The sequence below is a fragment of the Pseudorca crassidens genome, chromosome 16 (assembly GCF_039906515.1).
Source record: "Pseudorca crassidens isolate mPseCra1 chromosome 16, mPseCra1.hap1, whole genome shotgun sequence".
NCBI lineage: Eukaryota > Metazoa > Chordata > Mammalia > Artiodactyla > Delphinidae > Pseudorca > Pseudorca crassidens.
In genome coordinates, this window is record NC_090311.1 from 33,467,170 (window position 1) to 33,482,812 (window position 15,643).

Consider the following 15,643-nt stretch of genomic DNA (forward strand, 5'->3'; position numbering starts at 1 on the left):
AGTGATTTACACAAGGGGACACAGCTAGCAAGTGGGTGGCCAGAGTTTGGACTTAAGGTCCCTCCAACTTCAAAGCCAGTACTTTTCCCCTCGCGCTGCTACAGATGAGCGCCACCTGGAAGCTCCGAGCCAGAATCCCAGAGTGATCCCCTGGGTCACTCTACCCATCGTTGTTCCGTCCCCAGCCCCTTCCCCACCTCCCAGGCTCTAGCCTGGAATCTAGCCTCAGTCAGCAGAGGTGAGGAAAACCACTCAGTTGATCCCAGCTTCTATTCCTGTGTGAAGACGAAGGTGGAAATCAGCTGAACCACGCACCAGGCAGACCCGAGACCAGCCCGTGATTCCCCAATCAGACAATGTCACCAAGGCTACCAAATTCCATATAGGGGAACCAGGAGGCATGGAGGAAAAATGAGCATCCCATTTTGGCATTGAACTTCCAGGGCTGAAAGACTCTCAAGCCACAGTTATCTCCCGTGAAGGTTCAGTTTTATCTCGATCTAAATTTTAACTAATTCTAGCTAAATGCTGATTTCACATCCTGTTACAGAGCAGAGCCAGGTGCTAAGGTACAGTGCCAAGCACTTCACCTATATTAATCCAGCACCCCTACTCTTATTAAGGAGATCACTGGGACAACGAAGAGTTCCCTAAGATCCTGCAGCTGTCAGTGGCAGAGCCAGGGTTTGATCCTGGCTCGGAGCTCAGGCCCTTCAGCTCCAGGCTGCTTGCTTGGCATGTACATTACTGAACTGCTTGCTGTGGGTCCCAGGGGCTACACCAAATGGGCAGAAAGAGCCTGGGTTGGTCCCTTTGGGGGAGTTAATTGGCAAAGCTGCCCTTGTCAGGTCTTAAACAGAAAAGTGACACCTACCTCTGTGACCCCCAGTTTTTGCCTAAGGAGGAACTGTACATGCCTCCGCTGGTGATCAAGGTCATCGACCACCGGCAGTTTGGGCGCAAGCCCGTTGTGGGCCAGTGCACCATTGACCGCCTGGACCGCTTTCGCTGCGACCCTTATGCAGGAAAGGAGGACATCGTGCCACAGCTTAAAGGTAAATGCAAGTCTCTAAATAGCATCTTGGGACTTTTCATGTTGAGTTGATTTAATCTTTACAAACTCTCAAAGTAACTACTCATTGTCCAGATTTTGCAGATGAGGAAACACTTTGATTTACAGCACGCTATGTAACTTTCCCAAGGTAATATAGTTAGTAAGTGGCAGAGCTACCCTTGAATCCTGGCCTTGTTTGAGGGGACCCAATGCTCAAGCTATTACTTTCTGAATTATCCTGCTCCTGGATGAACATGATTTTTTGTATCATCCAGCAGAGAAGGCAAGACAATGGGTGATTGCAGTTTGCTGTGATAAGTTTTTTTAAAAATAAATTTATTTATTTTTGGCTGCGTTGGGCCTTCATTGCTGCGCGCGGGCTTTCTGTAGTTGCAGCGAGTGGGGGCTACTCTTCGTTGCGGTGCGCGGGCTTCTCATTGCAGTGGCTTCTCTTGTTGCAGAGCACGGGCTCTAGGCGTGTGCAGGCTTCAGTAGTTGTGGCACGCAGGCTCAGTAGTTGTGGCTTGCGGGCTCTAGAGTGCAGGCTCAATAGTTGTGCACCCGGGCTTAGTTGCTCTGCGGCATGTGGGATCTTCCCGGACCAGGGATCGAACTCGTGTCCCCTGCATTGGCAGGCTGATCCTTAACCACTGCGCCACTAGGGAAGTCCTGTGATAAATATTTTGATGGGGAAATACAGCGGCCCCTCCGTAAGCACTGAAGGAGTGGGGGATTTTTATTTTAAATTGCTTTCCATCTATTGTCCTGCCTCATTAATGCATCACAACATTGTTGTGATATAATTTGAAAAATATGATTTCATTGTTATCTATCGACGACAAAATGACACCTGCTGGAGTTTAAATTGCTGGCCTTGGGTCACATAATTAATAAGTGATAGAGCAGAGTATAATACTTTTGGGTTCTATACTAAATAATAACTAATGAATAGTATTTTGCTCTTGTTTATTCAAGAATTACTTGTTTTTTAATTTACCCTGTGGCAGAGACTGTTAGGGGCTGGGGACTGGGTCCCATCCGTGAACAAGATCCCAGAGCCCCTAGGCTCATACGATTAAGCCCAGTGGAGAATTGACACCCATTCATCTGATCGTTGTAGCCTCCAAACCGAAACAGATGTCTTCTATTTGAGAGCCGTTCTGCTAACCAGTTCTATTTAATCTTCCATACGGTTTGGTATTGATTTTACAGAGCCTCTGAAGCTCATCTGCTATGTGGGTTTGAGCATCCTGTATCCCTGATTCAGAGAAGAGAGAAAAAAATTCACAGTCACACTTGAGCAAAACCCTACATGTGTTTATCCATACATTTCCCATGGAAAGCATTTTTGTGCTGAGTTGATGGTGCCTAAAACAGCAACATTTTTATAACATCAAGGATTAATGTAACTGCAGGCATTCTTTTAGCTGGGCTTACTTAATGGAGAGAAACTGTTTTCCTCGTGTTTTTCCTATTGCTTTCATGAGAGAAAGTTCTTGGACGCAAATATGTGAAATCATGAGGAAGGTACAAATGCTGCAGATTTTCTCTGGCCCCAGAATCGCTTGTGTAGACCTACTCGTGTCTATGGGTCAGGGTTAGGCAGAGGTCTCCTGGTTCATGATTCTTTGTAGTTAGTGTGAAGTGAGGTCAAGGCTTCAGAAAGCCCCTGAAGAGGAAACTCCTTAAGGTGTATGGGGAGCACAGTGTTCCCAAGGCCAGAACCTGTTATTTTAGATCAATCTGATAGTTTCTTAAAACCCAACTGAGGTAAGAGTTGAGGAATGGACTTGGTTGGCCTAATGTTGGAAGCGCACAGAATAACTTTCCTCCTGTCCCCGAGGCTTTGTGTACGTGAGGATTGTAAAGTGGAGAAATGATAATATAGGAAGGAACTTGCATGCAGTTGTGTTCCAGCATGCCTTCCCACCTGGCTGTCCTGTTCTGTGTTGCTGCAGTTGTTGGGAGTTGGAGGGGAGCTATCTTGGAAGCCTAGAGACTTCTGATAGATCTGGGGGTGCCACCTAGCAACAGCATAGCAACTGGCGTATCATAGATGCTCAATAAATGTCAGTCTCCTCTGCTTCCCCGGTGTTCCGCTGATCATTTCTCTGACATTTACTAAGGGCCTGCTTTGCTCTGGGCTCTGGTATGATGGTTAAAACACAAGCTTTGGGGTCAGACAGACCTAGATTACTTACTTTCACTTGTGATTGTTTAACCGGAAGCAAGTGACTTGCTTTCTCTTAGCCTCAGTTTGTTTGTTTTTTAACCTCTATAATGGGTATAATGCCACACATATCTACAGGATTTTTGAGGGGTTAAATGAGATCATGTATGTAAACAGGTTAGCCCACTGCCTGGCACATGGTAGGCACCTAAAAAATGTGTTTTCCCTCCTTTATGTCCTATACAGCAAATGCTGGGTTAAACACAAAGTTCTTTTGGCTTGGCAGAGTTTGTTCTGTCTGAGTTCTGCCCTCCTGTTGAATGTCTGGCTGCCTGATGCCTTCTTCCATAAAGGGTAGCCGTACCTCTCATCCCACCCAGCCCCAGGCTGAGGCTTCAGCACCCCCTTCAGCTGAACTGAACCTGGTGAGCCCAGGGGCTGCTCCTGAGCCCTTGCTCTAACCTCACCATCCAGAGCCACAAATATTCGGGGAATTATTTAAAGCCAGGATGTGTGCCTTTTCCCTCTGTGTACACTGTGAGAGCCACGCCGAATGAGCCACTGCAACTTCAGCCCTGAAACGTGCAACTCTTCACCCTGATTTGCTTTTCTGTGTCTTAGAACAGATTCCATGAAAAGGAAGCTCCTTTGGTGTAGCTCCCTCCAGCCCCCATTGCCCGACCTCACTCCTACATCCTCTAAAGACATGTGTTGACACAATTTTTTTTCAGCATTTCCTGTGTACAGGATTGGGCTAATTGTCTAAGATAAAAGAAAAAAATGGGCCATAAAGTCCCCTTTAAAATGTCTAAAACTGTATCATATTTTGGGAAAAGCAATGAATTGGGTTATTTTTCTACATTCAGACGTGGTCTTCTCCATTTAGTAAGTCTCATCCAGGAGCAAACTCTGCCTTCCACTGTGTGGCTGTTGAACTTGAACTTGGAGTAGAATGTTCACCACTATATTTTTGTAAGCATCTTAGATTATGAAATTGTCTTGCAGCCTCCTTTTTGTCTACCCCACCCTGCCGGGACGTCGTTATTGAAATAGAAGACACCAAACCATTACTGGCATCAAAGGTAGGCTTCAGAACTGATCATTGGATGATGTCAGTTTTATCTTCCAGGCATCTAAGCATTAGGTGAATTCAGTCAAACAACCATTCAGTGCAACTAAAATAAAATAACAAACCAGCTTATCACGGTAAAAAACCTGAATCTTACACTGTGTGGACTCATGTCCTCTACGGTGACATTGTGTGGACTCATGTCCTCTACCCTCAGTCACCCAGGATACTTAAAATATACTCAGACCTGTGCTCCACTCTCCACGAGGGAGAGGGATCTAGACAACAGTAAATTTTAAAATCTCCCCAAGTGATTCTAATGTGCAGGCAGGTCTGAGGACCTTTAGTGTGGACAGTCTGAATGATATCATTTGCAAGAAAGAGAAATTTCCGGAGCAAATACACAGCACCACAACGTTCAGAAGACGGATACATGTAGCACACTAGCTTTTTCCCCCACATGAAACAGAAGTGTCATGGGTTTTTAATGACCCTATTTGTCAGTGTATGGGATATCCCCAACTTTTATATTCACTGTGGTTTTCCAAATCAAGAAATTGGTGGAAATGCTCATTCAGGACCCTATGTTAAAACCATTCTGGCCAGCTCGACAAGAAGGAGAGGGAAAAAAAAAGTTCCCAGCCCAGAAAAAAGAAAACATCAGATATCTCCCCGTTTCTGTTGGCATTCACGATGGACTTTCACAGCATGTTTTAATGTGCAAACTGGCCGAAAAGTGCACATGATTGCACTTTAATGTGTTATGTCCATAAACAGTGCCTTTAAAGAATCCACTTTCTTCCCACTGCATTAAACTCACTAACAATTGGACCATACTAAATGTGGGCTCTGCAGCCAGCACTGCATAGCAGTGTTTGATTCTATTCCCTGAGAATCCTCCACAGTCAGAAATGACAATAGCAAATATGCAAAACCACTGTGTTCACTTTATAAACAACGCCAAATAGTCCCCATAAAGCAGTAGTAGCCTAGGACGAAGCTAAGTGTAATATACGTAAGATCTTTTACGTATATTTTCACAACAACTCTGGAAAAAGCCAGTTTAAGATCCTGCTCTGTAATCAGCCTCCAGCTTTCCTGCCTCCCGTTGTGAATCAGCTCTTCTTTGGGCTTTCTGTATACTCAGTAGCCCCAGGTATGGAGGCTCAAGAAGAAGAATAAAGCCAGTCCATGCCCCAATCTCATTCATTTCTTAACAGTAGTTAACAGATGAGGCTACTGTAGCGACACGTTGTGAAAGTTGAGTTTACATCATATTTTAAGTTGCAGCTTAGCAGGGCTGAGGAAGGTAGTATCGGTCATTCTCATGTACTATAAATAACTTTCACTCAGCTGCTCTCCTAACAGCTACTGGAGGTGTACTGTGTTGATAAGAAAGGCTATTTGGAATTGCCTCTAAAAATCTGATACCACCTCTTCATTGGGGAATATAGCACTCATCTGTGCAAAGTCAAATGAGCAAAGTTGAGCTGTGGAAGAGCCAATGACAAGCTTGCTGATGTCCCAGATTACACATACATGTAATACACGTGCATGCATGTAATATATATGCATGCAGGTGATATGCATGTGTTACGTGTACGTGTGATGTGTGTGTAATGAATACCTATTACCACTAACTCAAGTCAAGCCTTCTATTGGTAAATTGAGGGAATGGGTCAACACCGTGCTGTTGATGGGAGCTGTAGAATATGGCTCCAGGTGACAGTTTTGGGCTCACAGAAACTCACACCACTACCCTGTGGTGACCCTGGGAGCTCTTAACAGATGGGCTCAGCACCGCCACAAGTAAAGCAGGAAATAAGCACTGGGGACAAATTGCTAAGTGCCAGCCAGATAACACAGACATTCCTACGTGGCCATTTCAACAATTACCTTCCAATTCCAGTGCTTAAGCAGTATGTCAACAGCACTCAGCAAAATGGCTTCTCCAACGACAGTGCATGTATGTATGATAAGAAAATGCATGATGCTGCCTGGGGCTGCGGGGACCTCGGTCTAAAGACTTGAACTCTCCTTTCACATTCTTTCTAGATTTTGGAGTGAAAGATGATCTTTAAACAAATGTGATTATTTTAAGCTTCAGGGGAGAATCTTCTGTGCCATTTGGATATAATGAAGCAAGTTACTCTAGCTGCTTCAGCTACTTTGCCACGTGAACTAATGAGCAAGCGGACATGAATAAATTCTCCCATATTAATCCTAGATCTTAACATCAGCCATCTGTTCTGAATAACGCTTTTTAAATCATGAACTATTCATTTCTTTGAAATGATTTCCAATAGCTGAGAGTAGATGTGAATAAACAGACTCTAAAACTATGAATTCAGGAACGATTCAGAATGTGAAAACACTTTTGGCATAAAGTCCCTCTCTCCAAAATCTCAATTCAGCTGTGATGATTTAACTTTTAATCTCGCTTTGACATGAATCTAATAGAAAGAATTGTTATATCTATCTGTCTCGCTGCCTCTCTTGGCATTTCCGTGTGCTGAACAAAAGTCGATGTGGAAAATGCCGAGGGGCACTTGCAGAAGAAGCCCCGTGGCCGCCCAGCACTCCCTGCAGGAAGTGCCTGTAGTGACGAGTCGCTGTCCCCTCACAGTGGAAATGAACTTGAAGTTAGGAGGTAGCAGTTCTTCAAACTGCCCCTAAGGGTGAGCTTGGCTTATGTTCCAGCAGGTACCAAGAGAAAAGTCAAGCCCCAGCATCCTAGCTGTCCATTCTCTCATCTCCTGGTGGATTCTCCACGCAGAAACGCAAATGGGAGGATTTGGCCAATGAGAGACTTGACATCCATTTATGGGTGGATATGTATATAGGTGCTTTATCGTCGGCATGGGGAAAAATCAAGAAAAGATACTTACATGATGGTGCTGCAGTCATGTTGGACATAAACATCTTGGGACAGGAGTTTTTGAAGGAATGAGAATTAGGCCAAGTTGGGGATATACTTTAGAAGCTAAATGGAATAAGAGGTTTGGGGCAGGAAGATGAGTAACTGTATTCATCCCCACCTCCACCCCACCTTCTCTGTGATCACTATGCTGGTGGACAGATTGTCCAACTCTATTAAGACATGGGACATGGGTGGCTACCTCCAAGCCTTTTATTTTAATACTGTTTGTAACTCTTTTGCACATTTCAGAGAAGAAGCCAATAAGGTGTGTTCAATTATGAGATCATCTTGAATAAATAATCCATCAAAATGTTGATAACATAAGGCATGGATGAACAGTAACATCTCCTTTTCTCTTTCTCATTGAATCTAATGCTCATGGGGTCTCCATCTCTGTGTGACCTGTACGTGGTTCGTCCTCTTCCTGCCCATATATATGCGATGGGCAGCTAACAGAAAAGGTAACTATTATACACATTTTGCTAGACTTAAGATTCATGTATTTTCTGCCTGTAGCTGATACATAAATAAATAAATAAATCTTTAAATCCAGGGTTGGGTTACTGATCTATAAAGGGGAAATAACTGTAGGTGTGTGTATAAACATATATATATACAAATATACAAATAAGAAATAGCTTTTCTTGAGTGTTCCTTCTTCCTTCCCCCCAGATGGAAGAAGAGGCTGTGTTGCTGGTGACACACTCTTTTGGGCAAGCTCACTCTTCCTAGGTAGATTAAGCCACGGGTGGGTCTGATGGGATCTATTCTTATTATAAATCTGAGTGGAATTTATAGTAGCCTTCGATAAACTACAGCCTTCTACAGTTTGAGAATGTTGCACGAGGGATTCTAAATGCTGTCCCTCCTGCCCAATCAAAGAACCACCGGATTCTGAACTCTGGCTGCACGTTACCTGGGGAACTTTTGAAAGCATCCTGTATGCCAGGTCTCACCCCAGGCTGATTGAATTAGAATCTCCAAGAATAGGTTGGGAGCCACTGGTCTAAACAAACCATGATGCCTCCCTGCTCTTGCTTCACGTTTTATAATTTTCAAAGCTCCTTCTCCTAATGATGTTATTTGATGTCCAAAACAACTCTATGAGAGACTTCCCTGGTGGTCCACTGGTAAGACTCTGTGCTCCCAGTGCAGGGGGCATGGGTTCAATCCCTGGTCGGGGATCTTAGATCATCCCACGTGCCACACAGCGTGGTCAAAGAACAAAACAAAACAATCCTGTGAGATGGATGGGGACAGGTAGTGTTATTATCCTATTCGGTGGATGAAGAAAATGATGCTCAGAGATGTTAAACAACGTACCTGATGTGGTATGGCTTGTAACATAAGGGTATGGCTTGTAACGTAAAGGATGGAACTTGAATTAGAACCAGTGTTACCCACTCTTAGCTTAGTGAGCTCTGTTTTGCAACGCATTGCTGGCTAAAAGGGCTAAGGAAATGAAACAGTGGAAAACACATACTGGAGGATGAAATAGTAAACACATACTGAAGGTTTTCTTTTAATTTATCTGCATATGTAAATATCAAGTCAACAGGGTAAAGGAGTAAAAACAGACAAATGAATAGATGGTATCCATAGAATGTAAGAAAGTCATCTAGTGTAGCTGTGGCCATTAAAGCCAAACACATTTCATTGGCCAAGGATCATCATTTCACCTCCAGCTTCTGGGTAGAAGAATCCTGAATGCTTTGGTGCATGTAAACAAGAGTCATATAATCTCGCCTCTTTTAGGTTCAGAAGTACCTGTTTCTCTTGTCTATTACCTATGAGTTTTCTTGCAATGATTGGAAATCCAGGGCATCACTAAAGATTTTTCCATTTTCATGTGTCTTTCTTTAGGAGGAAGAAATTATTGACTGGTGGAGTAAATATTATGCTTCCACAGGGGAACATGAAAAATGTGGACAATATATTCAGAAAGGCTATCCCAAACTCCAGGTACCTGGGCCTATGCTACTGTGGGTGGGGGATTGACATGCGATAAAACTGGCCACAGGCAGAGCTGAGTGAAAGACTGAAAGGTCCAACGGTGGGTGCTGAGGCTGAGGGGCCAGGAGCACCTCTGGCCTCCTGGGGAGCCCCCTTGTGATGGATTTTGCCTTTGCCAAGATTCCCGGGGCTTGAGGACAGCTGTTGATTTATGGTTGTGTGACTGCCACTTTAGGGCTTGGGGACATCTGGCCGAGGGTTGGGAATGGGTTGGCACTGCACTAATTAGGCCAACAATTGTCCAGTTTGACCAAGGGAGACCTTCAAAGTCATGGTGCTCTTGCAAAAAAGCATGAAATGTCAACATGCTTTATTCTGTCCTCTAAACGAGCATCAGTTTCACTAGCTGAGAAGTTGATTCTTTTACATGCATGCAGTGTACAGTCACAACTGTGTGTCCAGGAGGAAGACAAGCTATTGGACTAGGCCAGTCTGGCTATGAACGATCTTCCTGTTAATGGTTTGGGTTTTCCAGTTCTTTATTCATTTTTTCAGAATGTGGAAAAATCTACTTTCTTTCATGTGATTGTCATAACATCTCAGTGCAGCTTGAGAAACACCAGTGTGTAAAGAACTGCTTATTTAGAGAAATAAACTAGGCTGGCAGATCAGCCCCGCTGTTCATCCTCCATCCCTCCCTCTTTCCTTCCTTTTTTCCTCCTTCTCCTCTTCTAGCTTTTTTTCGAGGTATAATTTACGTACAATAAAGTAATCCATTCAGTGAGTTGTGATAATTGTATATACACCTACATAAACCACTACCAAAACAAGGCAAGGAACATTTCCATCACCCCAGAAAACTCCTCTGTACCCCTTGCCCTTCAATTTCTCACAACCTTCCAACCCTCTTAGAGACAACTGATCTGATTTCATCATCGTAGATCGGTTTTGCCTTTTTTTATACTTCAAATAAGTGGACTCATACACTACGTATTTGTGTGTGTGTGGCTTCTTTAGCCCAACACAGTAGTTTTGAGAGCCGTCATATTGTCTTGTGCATCAGTAGTTTGCCCCTTTTAATTGCTGAGTCATATTCCATTGTATGGATATACCACAACTTGTTTATCCATTCTCCCGATGATGAAGCTGCTATGGACATTCTAATACCATGTGGACATGTTTTCATGTCTCTCGGATGAATACCTAGGAATAAAACTTCTGCATCATAGAGTAGCTGGATGTTTGACTTCATAAGAAATTGCCAGACACTTTTCCAAAGTGGTCGTATCATCCTGCACTGCAGCCAGCAACGTGAGAGTTCTGGGGCTCCGTCCACATCTCGTGCCCATTTGGTATCGTCAGTCTTTTTGATTTTAGATTCCACCTGTATTTTAATGAGAAATTAAGAATCTGTTGATGGTTTGCAGATATATGACTGTGAACTGGAGGATGTAATGGAATTCGAGGGCCTGACAGACTTCTCAGATACTTTCAAGCTGTATCGAGGCAAATCAGATGAGAATGAAGATCCTTCTGTGGTAGGAGAGTTTAAGGTGAGTAAAATGTGTGTGTGTGTCCTGTTTAAGATCCATCTTTATTTTCTTTATAGACCTAGGATAAAGGACAACCAAGCTCTGGGTCAGGGACATATCCCCTGACATCTGAAGGATGCTAGAAAATGCTAACAAGGACGAGGACAGTGGGGTTGGGGGCAGAACACTCAAAGCCATCCTCCGTTATCTTTCTCCCTGCTGATGCCAGCCAGCCTCGAATCCTGTAGAGTCATCCTCTCTAAGCTCTAGTGCGTGTGTGCACATGCACACACACACGCACGCACACACACACACGCACGCACGCGCACACACACACACACACACACACACACACACACACACACCCCGCCCCCTCCCAGGCTTTCAGCAGGACCAGTGCAGCACTTTCCCAATCCATTGTCCTTGCCACCCTTCTCATCCACACTCTAGTCCATCTTCCACGCAAACAAATCTGATCGTGTTTCTCAACCGCTTAAAGACATCGCTTGAGTTTCCACCGGCTCAAGTCTCAACTCCTTCCAAGGGTTGGGCTGGCCTTTCACAAGCTTCTTGTCTCACCTGCCACTGCATCCTCTCCAAGCCCCCAAACACACCCTGTCCTCTCACAACTTGGAGCTTTGGGACAACTTCTTCTTCATTCCCTCTCTGTGGTCTGACAAACTCCTACTCATTCTTTTAAGCGCCAGCTCCGATGTCACATTCTTTGTGAAGTGTTCCCTGGTTGCTCGTGGCAGGGTGACTCACTCCTACCCCAGGCTCCCTGGGTCCCTGCTGCTACTAAAGTACCATTCACACTGTAAGTGTCTGCTTTCACAACTGCCCCTCCCTCCAACCACAGTTGGCAAATCCGTGGCAGATGTGCTGTTACTTCGTAATCCTTTCGAGTAGCAGACATTGCTCATCTATCAGACCCTTTTACCCTACACGTGGTTTCAAAATCCTTCTCATTATAGCTTTCCACCAAGCCATCAAAGATAGCATGAGAGTCAAACCTACTTAGCACCCCTGTGCCAGACTGGATTCCTAGAGTTCGTTTTTTGGCCTCCAGTACCTGGCACATGGTAGGTGCTTACATCATGCTGCTTTACTGAGTGAAAGTAGCTGGAACTAAGACCTACGTGTTCCGAATCCAACTTCAGTGCTTTCTCTTGTACGTAAGCTGGTTTCAAGAGAAAATGTAAGGCCTCTCAAGCTGGCCTGATGGCTCACTCATTCAGAAACTGCTTACTGTGTCCCTGTTCATGCCCAGCCCGGTGTTAGGTCCTGGAGATAGAGTGATAAACAAGAAATATTTCCCTCCCTCAGGAAGCTCCCAGTCTAGGGAAGAATATAGACAATAAATAGACAGTGACGACGCAGAGGTCAGTGCTGCAATAGGGGTGAGTGTGGGGTTAGAAGAGAGTGTTAGGAAACCTATCCAACCCAGGGGCAATCAGGGAGGTTTTCCTGGAAGAAGTGACACTTTTCAGCTGAGACCTGAGGGATGAATGGGAGTTTGCCTGGGAGTGGATGGAAGGGGGTTTATAGGGGTGATGCAGAAAAAAAGGGAAATCACCCTTTATACTTTATTGGGTTTAAAAAATAATCATTTTTATTCCTATCTTCAAAAAATGTGCAGAATTTCACTTCTAATCACCTCCTTTGCCATCATACTGGTCCAGGCCACCTCCATGTCTTGCCTAGGTTTTTGCCGGGCCTCCCTACCTCTGCCCTGCCCTTTCTTCTCCCCTGTGATCTATTATGTAATTACTTTATCATTACTCACTTTCCCCACTGGAAACATGCAAAGCACACCATAGCTATTTCTTTCACAAAAGGCAGCCCTTCATCCCCCAATCCCACAGCCCCTGTGGCTGCCCCCAGTGTCCTGGGGGAAAGGACACTGCCCCAAGCCCTCTGCCCTGATCGCCCAAGGTCCTGCGAGTACATCTGTGTGTCTCTCTCCTAGGGTTCCTTCAGAATCTACCCACTGTCGGATGACCCCAGCGTGCCGGCCCCTCCCCGGCAGTTTCGGGAACTACCTGACAGTGTCCCACAGGAATGCACGGTTAGGATTTACATTGTTCGAGGCTTAGAGCTCCAGCCCCAGGACAACAATGGCCTGGTAAGAGTTTGGGTGTGGAGCCTTCTCCTATAGCAACGTAATTACAGTCATCCGCCACAGTAATTGTCATGTTCTTTCTTTCTGGGCTCTGTTATCTCACAAGGGGAAAGATACTCTATCAAAACAATCTGTTCAGGAGGATTGTCCCAGTGGGGATTTATCTCAGAGCTTGAAGGGGCTTTGGAGCCTCTGGTTCACCCTTCTCGTTTTACAGACGTGACCTCAGAGGAGAATTGCTTTGTCACTGCTCCCCGCCACTGCCTCTCCTCCAAAGGTGCGCTGGCTGCGTGGCGCCAAGAGGAAGCATTGCCCAGACCCGGTCTGAGGCTACCCCTTCTCATCAGGGTGGGAGCGGGTGTGGAGTCTGTCCCAGAAACTGCCTTGAACTGGCACCCCGTGGTGACATAACCTGCTGTCTGTTTTGTCCCCACAGTGTGACCCTTATATAAAAATAACGCTGGGCAAAAAAGTAATGGAAGACCGAGACCACTACATCCCCAACACTCTCAACCCGGTGTTCGGCAGGTAACGGGCATTTCCTAGCGCTTTTCTGTGGGTCTTTTCTTCTTGGCCTCTGTGCTAAGGATGCAATGGGTGCTAGGCTCTGCTCTAGGCTCGGAAGCTGTGAAACTATGTCTGTGAACTATTCAAATATCCAAGTCGGTGGGGCAGGTAATAAATACGTAAATGCACAAATACAAGAAATTTGTGGAAGTGAAAAGTACCATGAAGGAAACTAAACCAAGTCTGAGAGATCTGCTGTGAGACCTGGAGGGGCGGGGGGCGGGTAATGAGGCCCAGGAGTCCGGAGGGTTTGTGGCTTCTAGACAAGAAGGATAGGCAGTGACTTACATGTAGTGAAAGGTGGTTCTCACTCCCCGATCCTGCTGAGCTCTCTTTTCTGGGATGCTTTGACTCCACCACTTTGAGCCAGTATATGTGTTATTGACTCTGTTACCAAAACTGAGAAGGCAGCAGAAAGTGATGGGGTCAGATGTCCTGCTCCCTGTCTTCTGTTCCCGAAGATTTTATTTATTGCTGTGTTGGGTCTTCGTTGCTATGCGTGGCTTTCTCTAGTTGCGGCGAGTGGGGGCTACTCTTCCTTGTGGTGGGTGGGCTTCTCATTGCAGTGGCTTCTCATTGCGAAGCACAGGCTCTAGGCACGCAGGCTTCAGTAGTTGTGGCTCATGGGCTCTAGAGTGCAGGCTCAGTAGTTGTGGCTCGCGGGCTCTAGAGTGCAGGCTCCATAGTTGCGGTGCGTGCGCTTCAGTAGTTGTGGCTTGTGGGCTCAGTAGTTGTAGCTCGCGGGCTCTAGGGCGCAGGCTCAGTAGTTGTGGCGCACGGGCTTAGTTGCTCCATGGCATGTGGGATCTTCCTGGACCAAGGCTCGAACCCGTGTCCCCTGCATTGGCAGGCGGATTCTTAACCACTGTGCCACCAGGGAAGTACCCCAAAGGTTCCTGAAATAGCATTACCGTCTTCATCATTGCCATTTTACATCTGTTCTGGACTGTTACACTGAGCTCATCAGAACCTTCTGAAGGGTAAGGCGCCCCCAAGTGACCTCTAAGAGGACCGGCTTTTTTCAGCTATAAACTGCTTCCACATTTAATAATAGCTACTATTTGCTGAGCTCTTACTGTGGATGTGCACTATACTGAGCCCTTCATAGAAAACATCTCAAAAATCTCACAACTCTGAGGGGCTACCCTCACCTGACAACACAAGAAACGGAGGCGCGGAGGGAGTCAGCGCCACCTCACTCCACTGCTGAGCGGCAGAGCCGGGACTCACGCCCAGGCCACCTGAATGCAGCGTCTGCAAGGCCACCACCATCTGATTTTCACCTCAGTGTCAAACCCGGCAGCTGACAGGGCAGGCAGAAACGGCCCCGCTTTACAGGTGACAGAAACAGGGCACCAGAGCTGTGTCCACAGAGCTGGTGCACCGGGCAGCCAAGACTTAGGTAGAAATTCCTGACCAAGCCCCAGGCTTTTCCAACACCCTTGGTAATGTTTCATATTCCGGGCCAAGCCATCACCTGTAGAAAAATGTTCTTTGCACAAAACATTTGTAAAAACAATGCTATTTTTCCCCAGAACCCTGCTGAGAAGGAGAACACTTGTTCTTTTGACGTGTGACTGTATTTTAATTTCCGGCTCTATTATCCTGCCCATCCGCTTCTTCTCTACTCGCGTTTGTTGTTGGGTGCCCTTATGCAATCCTTCCCTCTCGTGTGTGTACATGCGTGTGCACGCGCGCACATGCACACCCTCTGTGCTGTACACCCCGGGGCTGCATGCTAGAGCCAGGCAGTGGAAGTAATCCTCTGGCAGTGCAATATGATTGTTTTCCTTTTCTTCCCCTGATCCAGCCCTGAGGTCTAGACAGGAAAAGGCACACAGGGCAGGAAGGAGGGCTCCATGCGAGGGACACAGGGAAGCAGGGAAAGCCAGCTTTTACGGGAGAAAGGCGGCCCTGTCTGAATCGCTCATCTCGGAGCCAAGCACAAGCTTAATTAAGTGGCAGGAAAAGTCTAGCTTGGAGCCACCCCGGAAGGAAGTGATGCCGTCAGGCTCCGCACGGCCAATCGCCATCTGGTGAACGTGCAGACATCACCCCGCCCAGCAGGGTGGAGCAAGGGAGACGCGGTTCTGCAACCCCGCCCACGGCTGCGGTCCCTGGCCTCACTCTTCTCCAGGGCGACGTTCTTCTCAGCGGAGACCCTCAGGGATTCCATGAAAGGAATTCGCGAAGGAGCAGCCTTTCCTACGTGCTCGGCCACTGTTCAGAAGATGTTAATTGTGTTCTGAAGAACGA

The 15,643-nt window shown here is 46.1% G+C and overlaps 1 protein-coding gene across 4 annotated transcripts in view; it reads left to right on the forward strand.

Annotated features, from left to right (window-relative positions):
- Positions 1–15,643, forward strand: part of MYOF (myoferlin) — a 155,128-nt gene that overhangs the window by 116,969 nt on the left and 22,516 nt on the right. For 2 of the 4 annotated variants that reach the window (XM_067709978.1, XM_067709979.1), the window contains 8 exons: positions 890–1,055; positions 4,230–4,306; positions 6,203–6,259; positions 7,663–7,674; positions 9,077–9,175; positions 10,594–10,719; positions 12,668–12,823; positions 13,257–13,348. In XM_067709978.1, the coding sequence (XP_067566079.1) occupies positions 890–1,055; positions 4,230–4,306; positions 6,203–6,259; positions 7,663–7,674; positions 9,077–9,175; positions 10,594–10,719; positions 12,668–12,823; positions 13,257–13,348 (785 nt within the window). The remainder of the gene's footprint in view (positions 1–889; positions 1,056–4,229; positions 4,307–6,202; positions 6,260–7,662; positions 7,675–9,076; positions 9,176–10,593; positions 10,720–12,667; positions 12,824–13,256; positions 13,349–15,643) is intronic. The other 2 variants (XM_067709980.1, XM_067709981.1) reach the window with 1 other exon arrangement.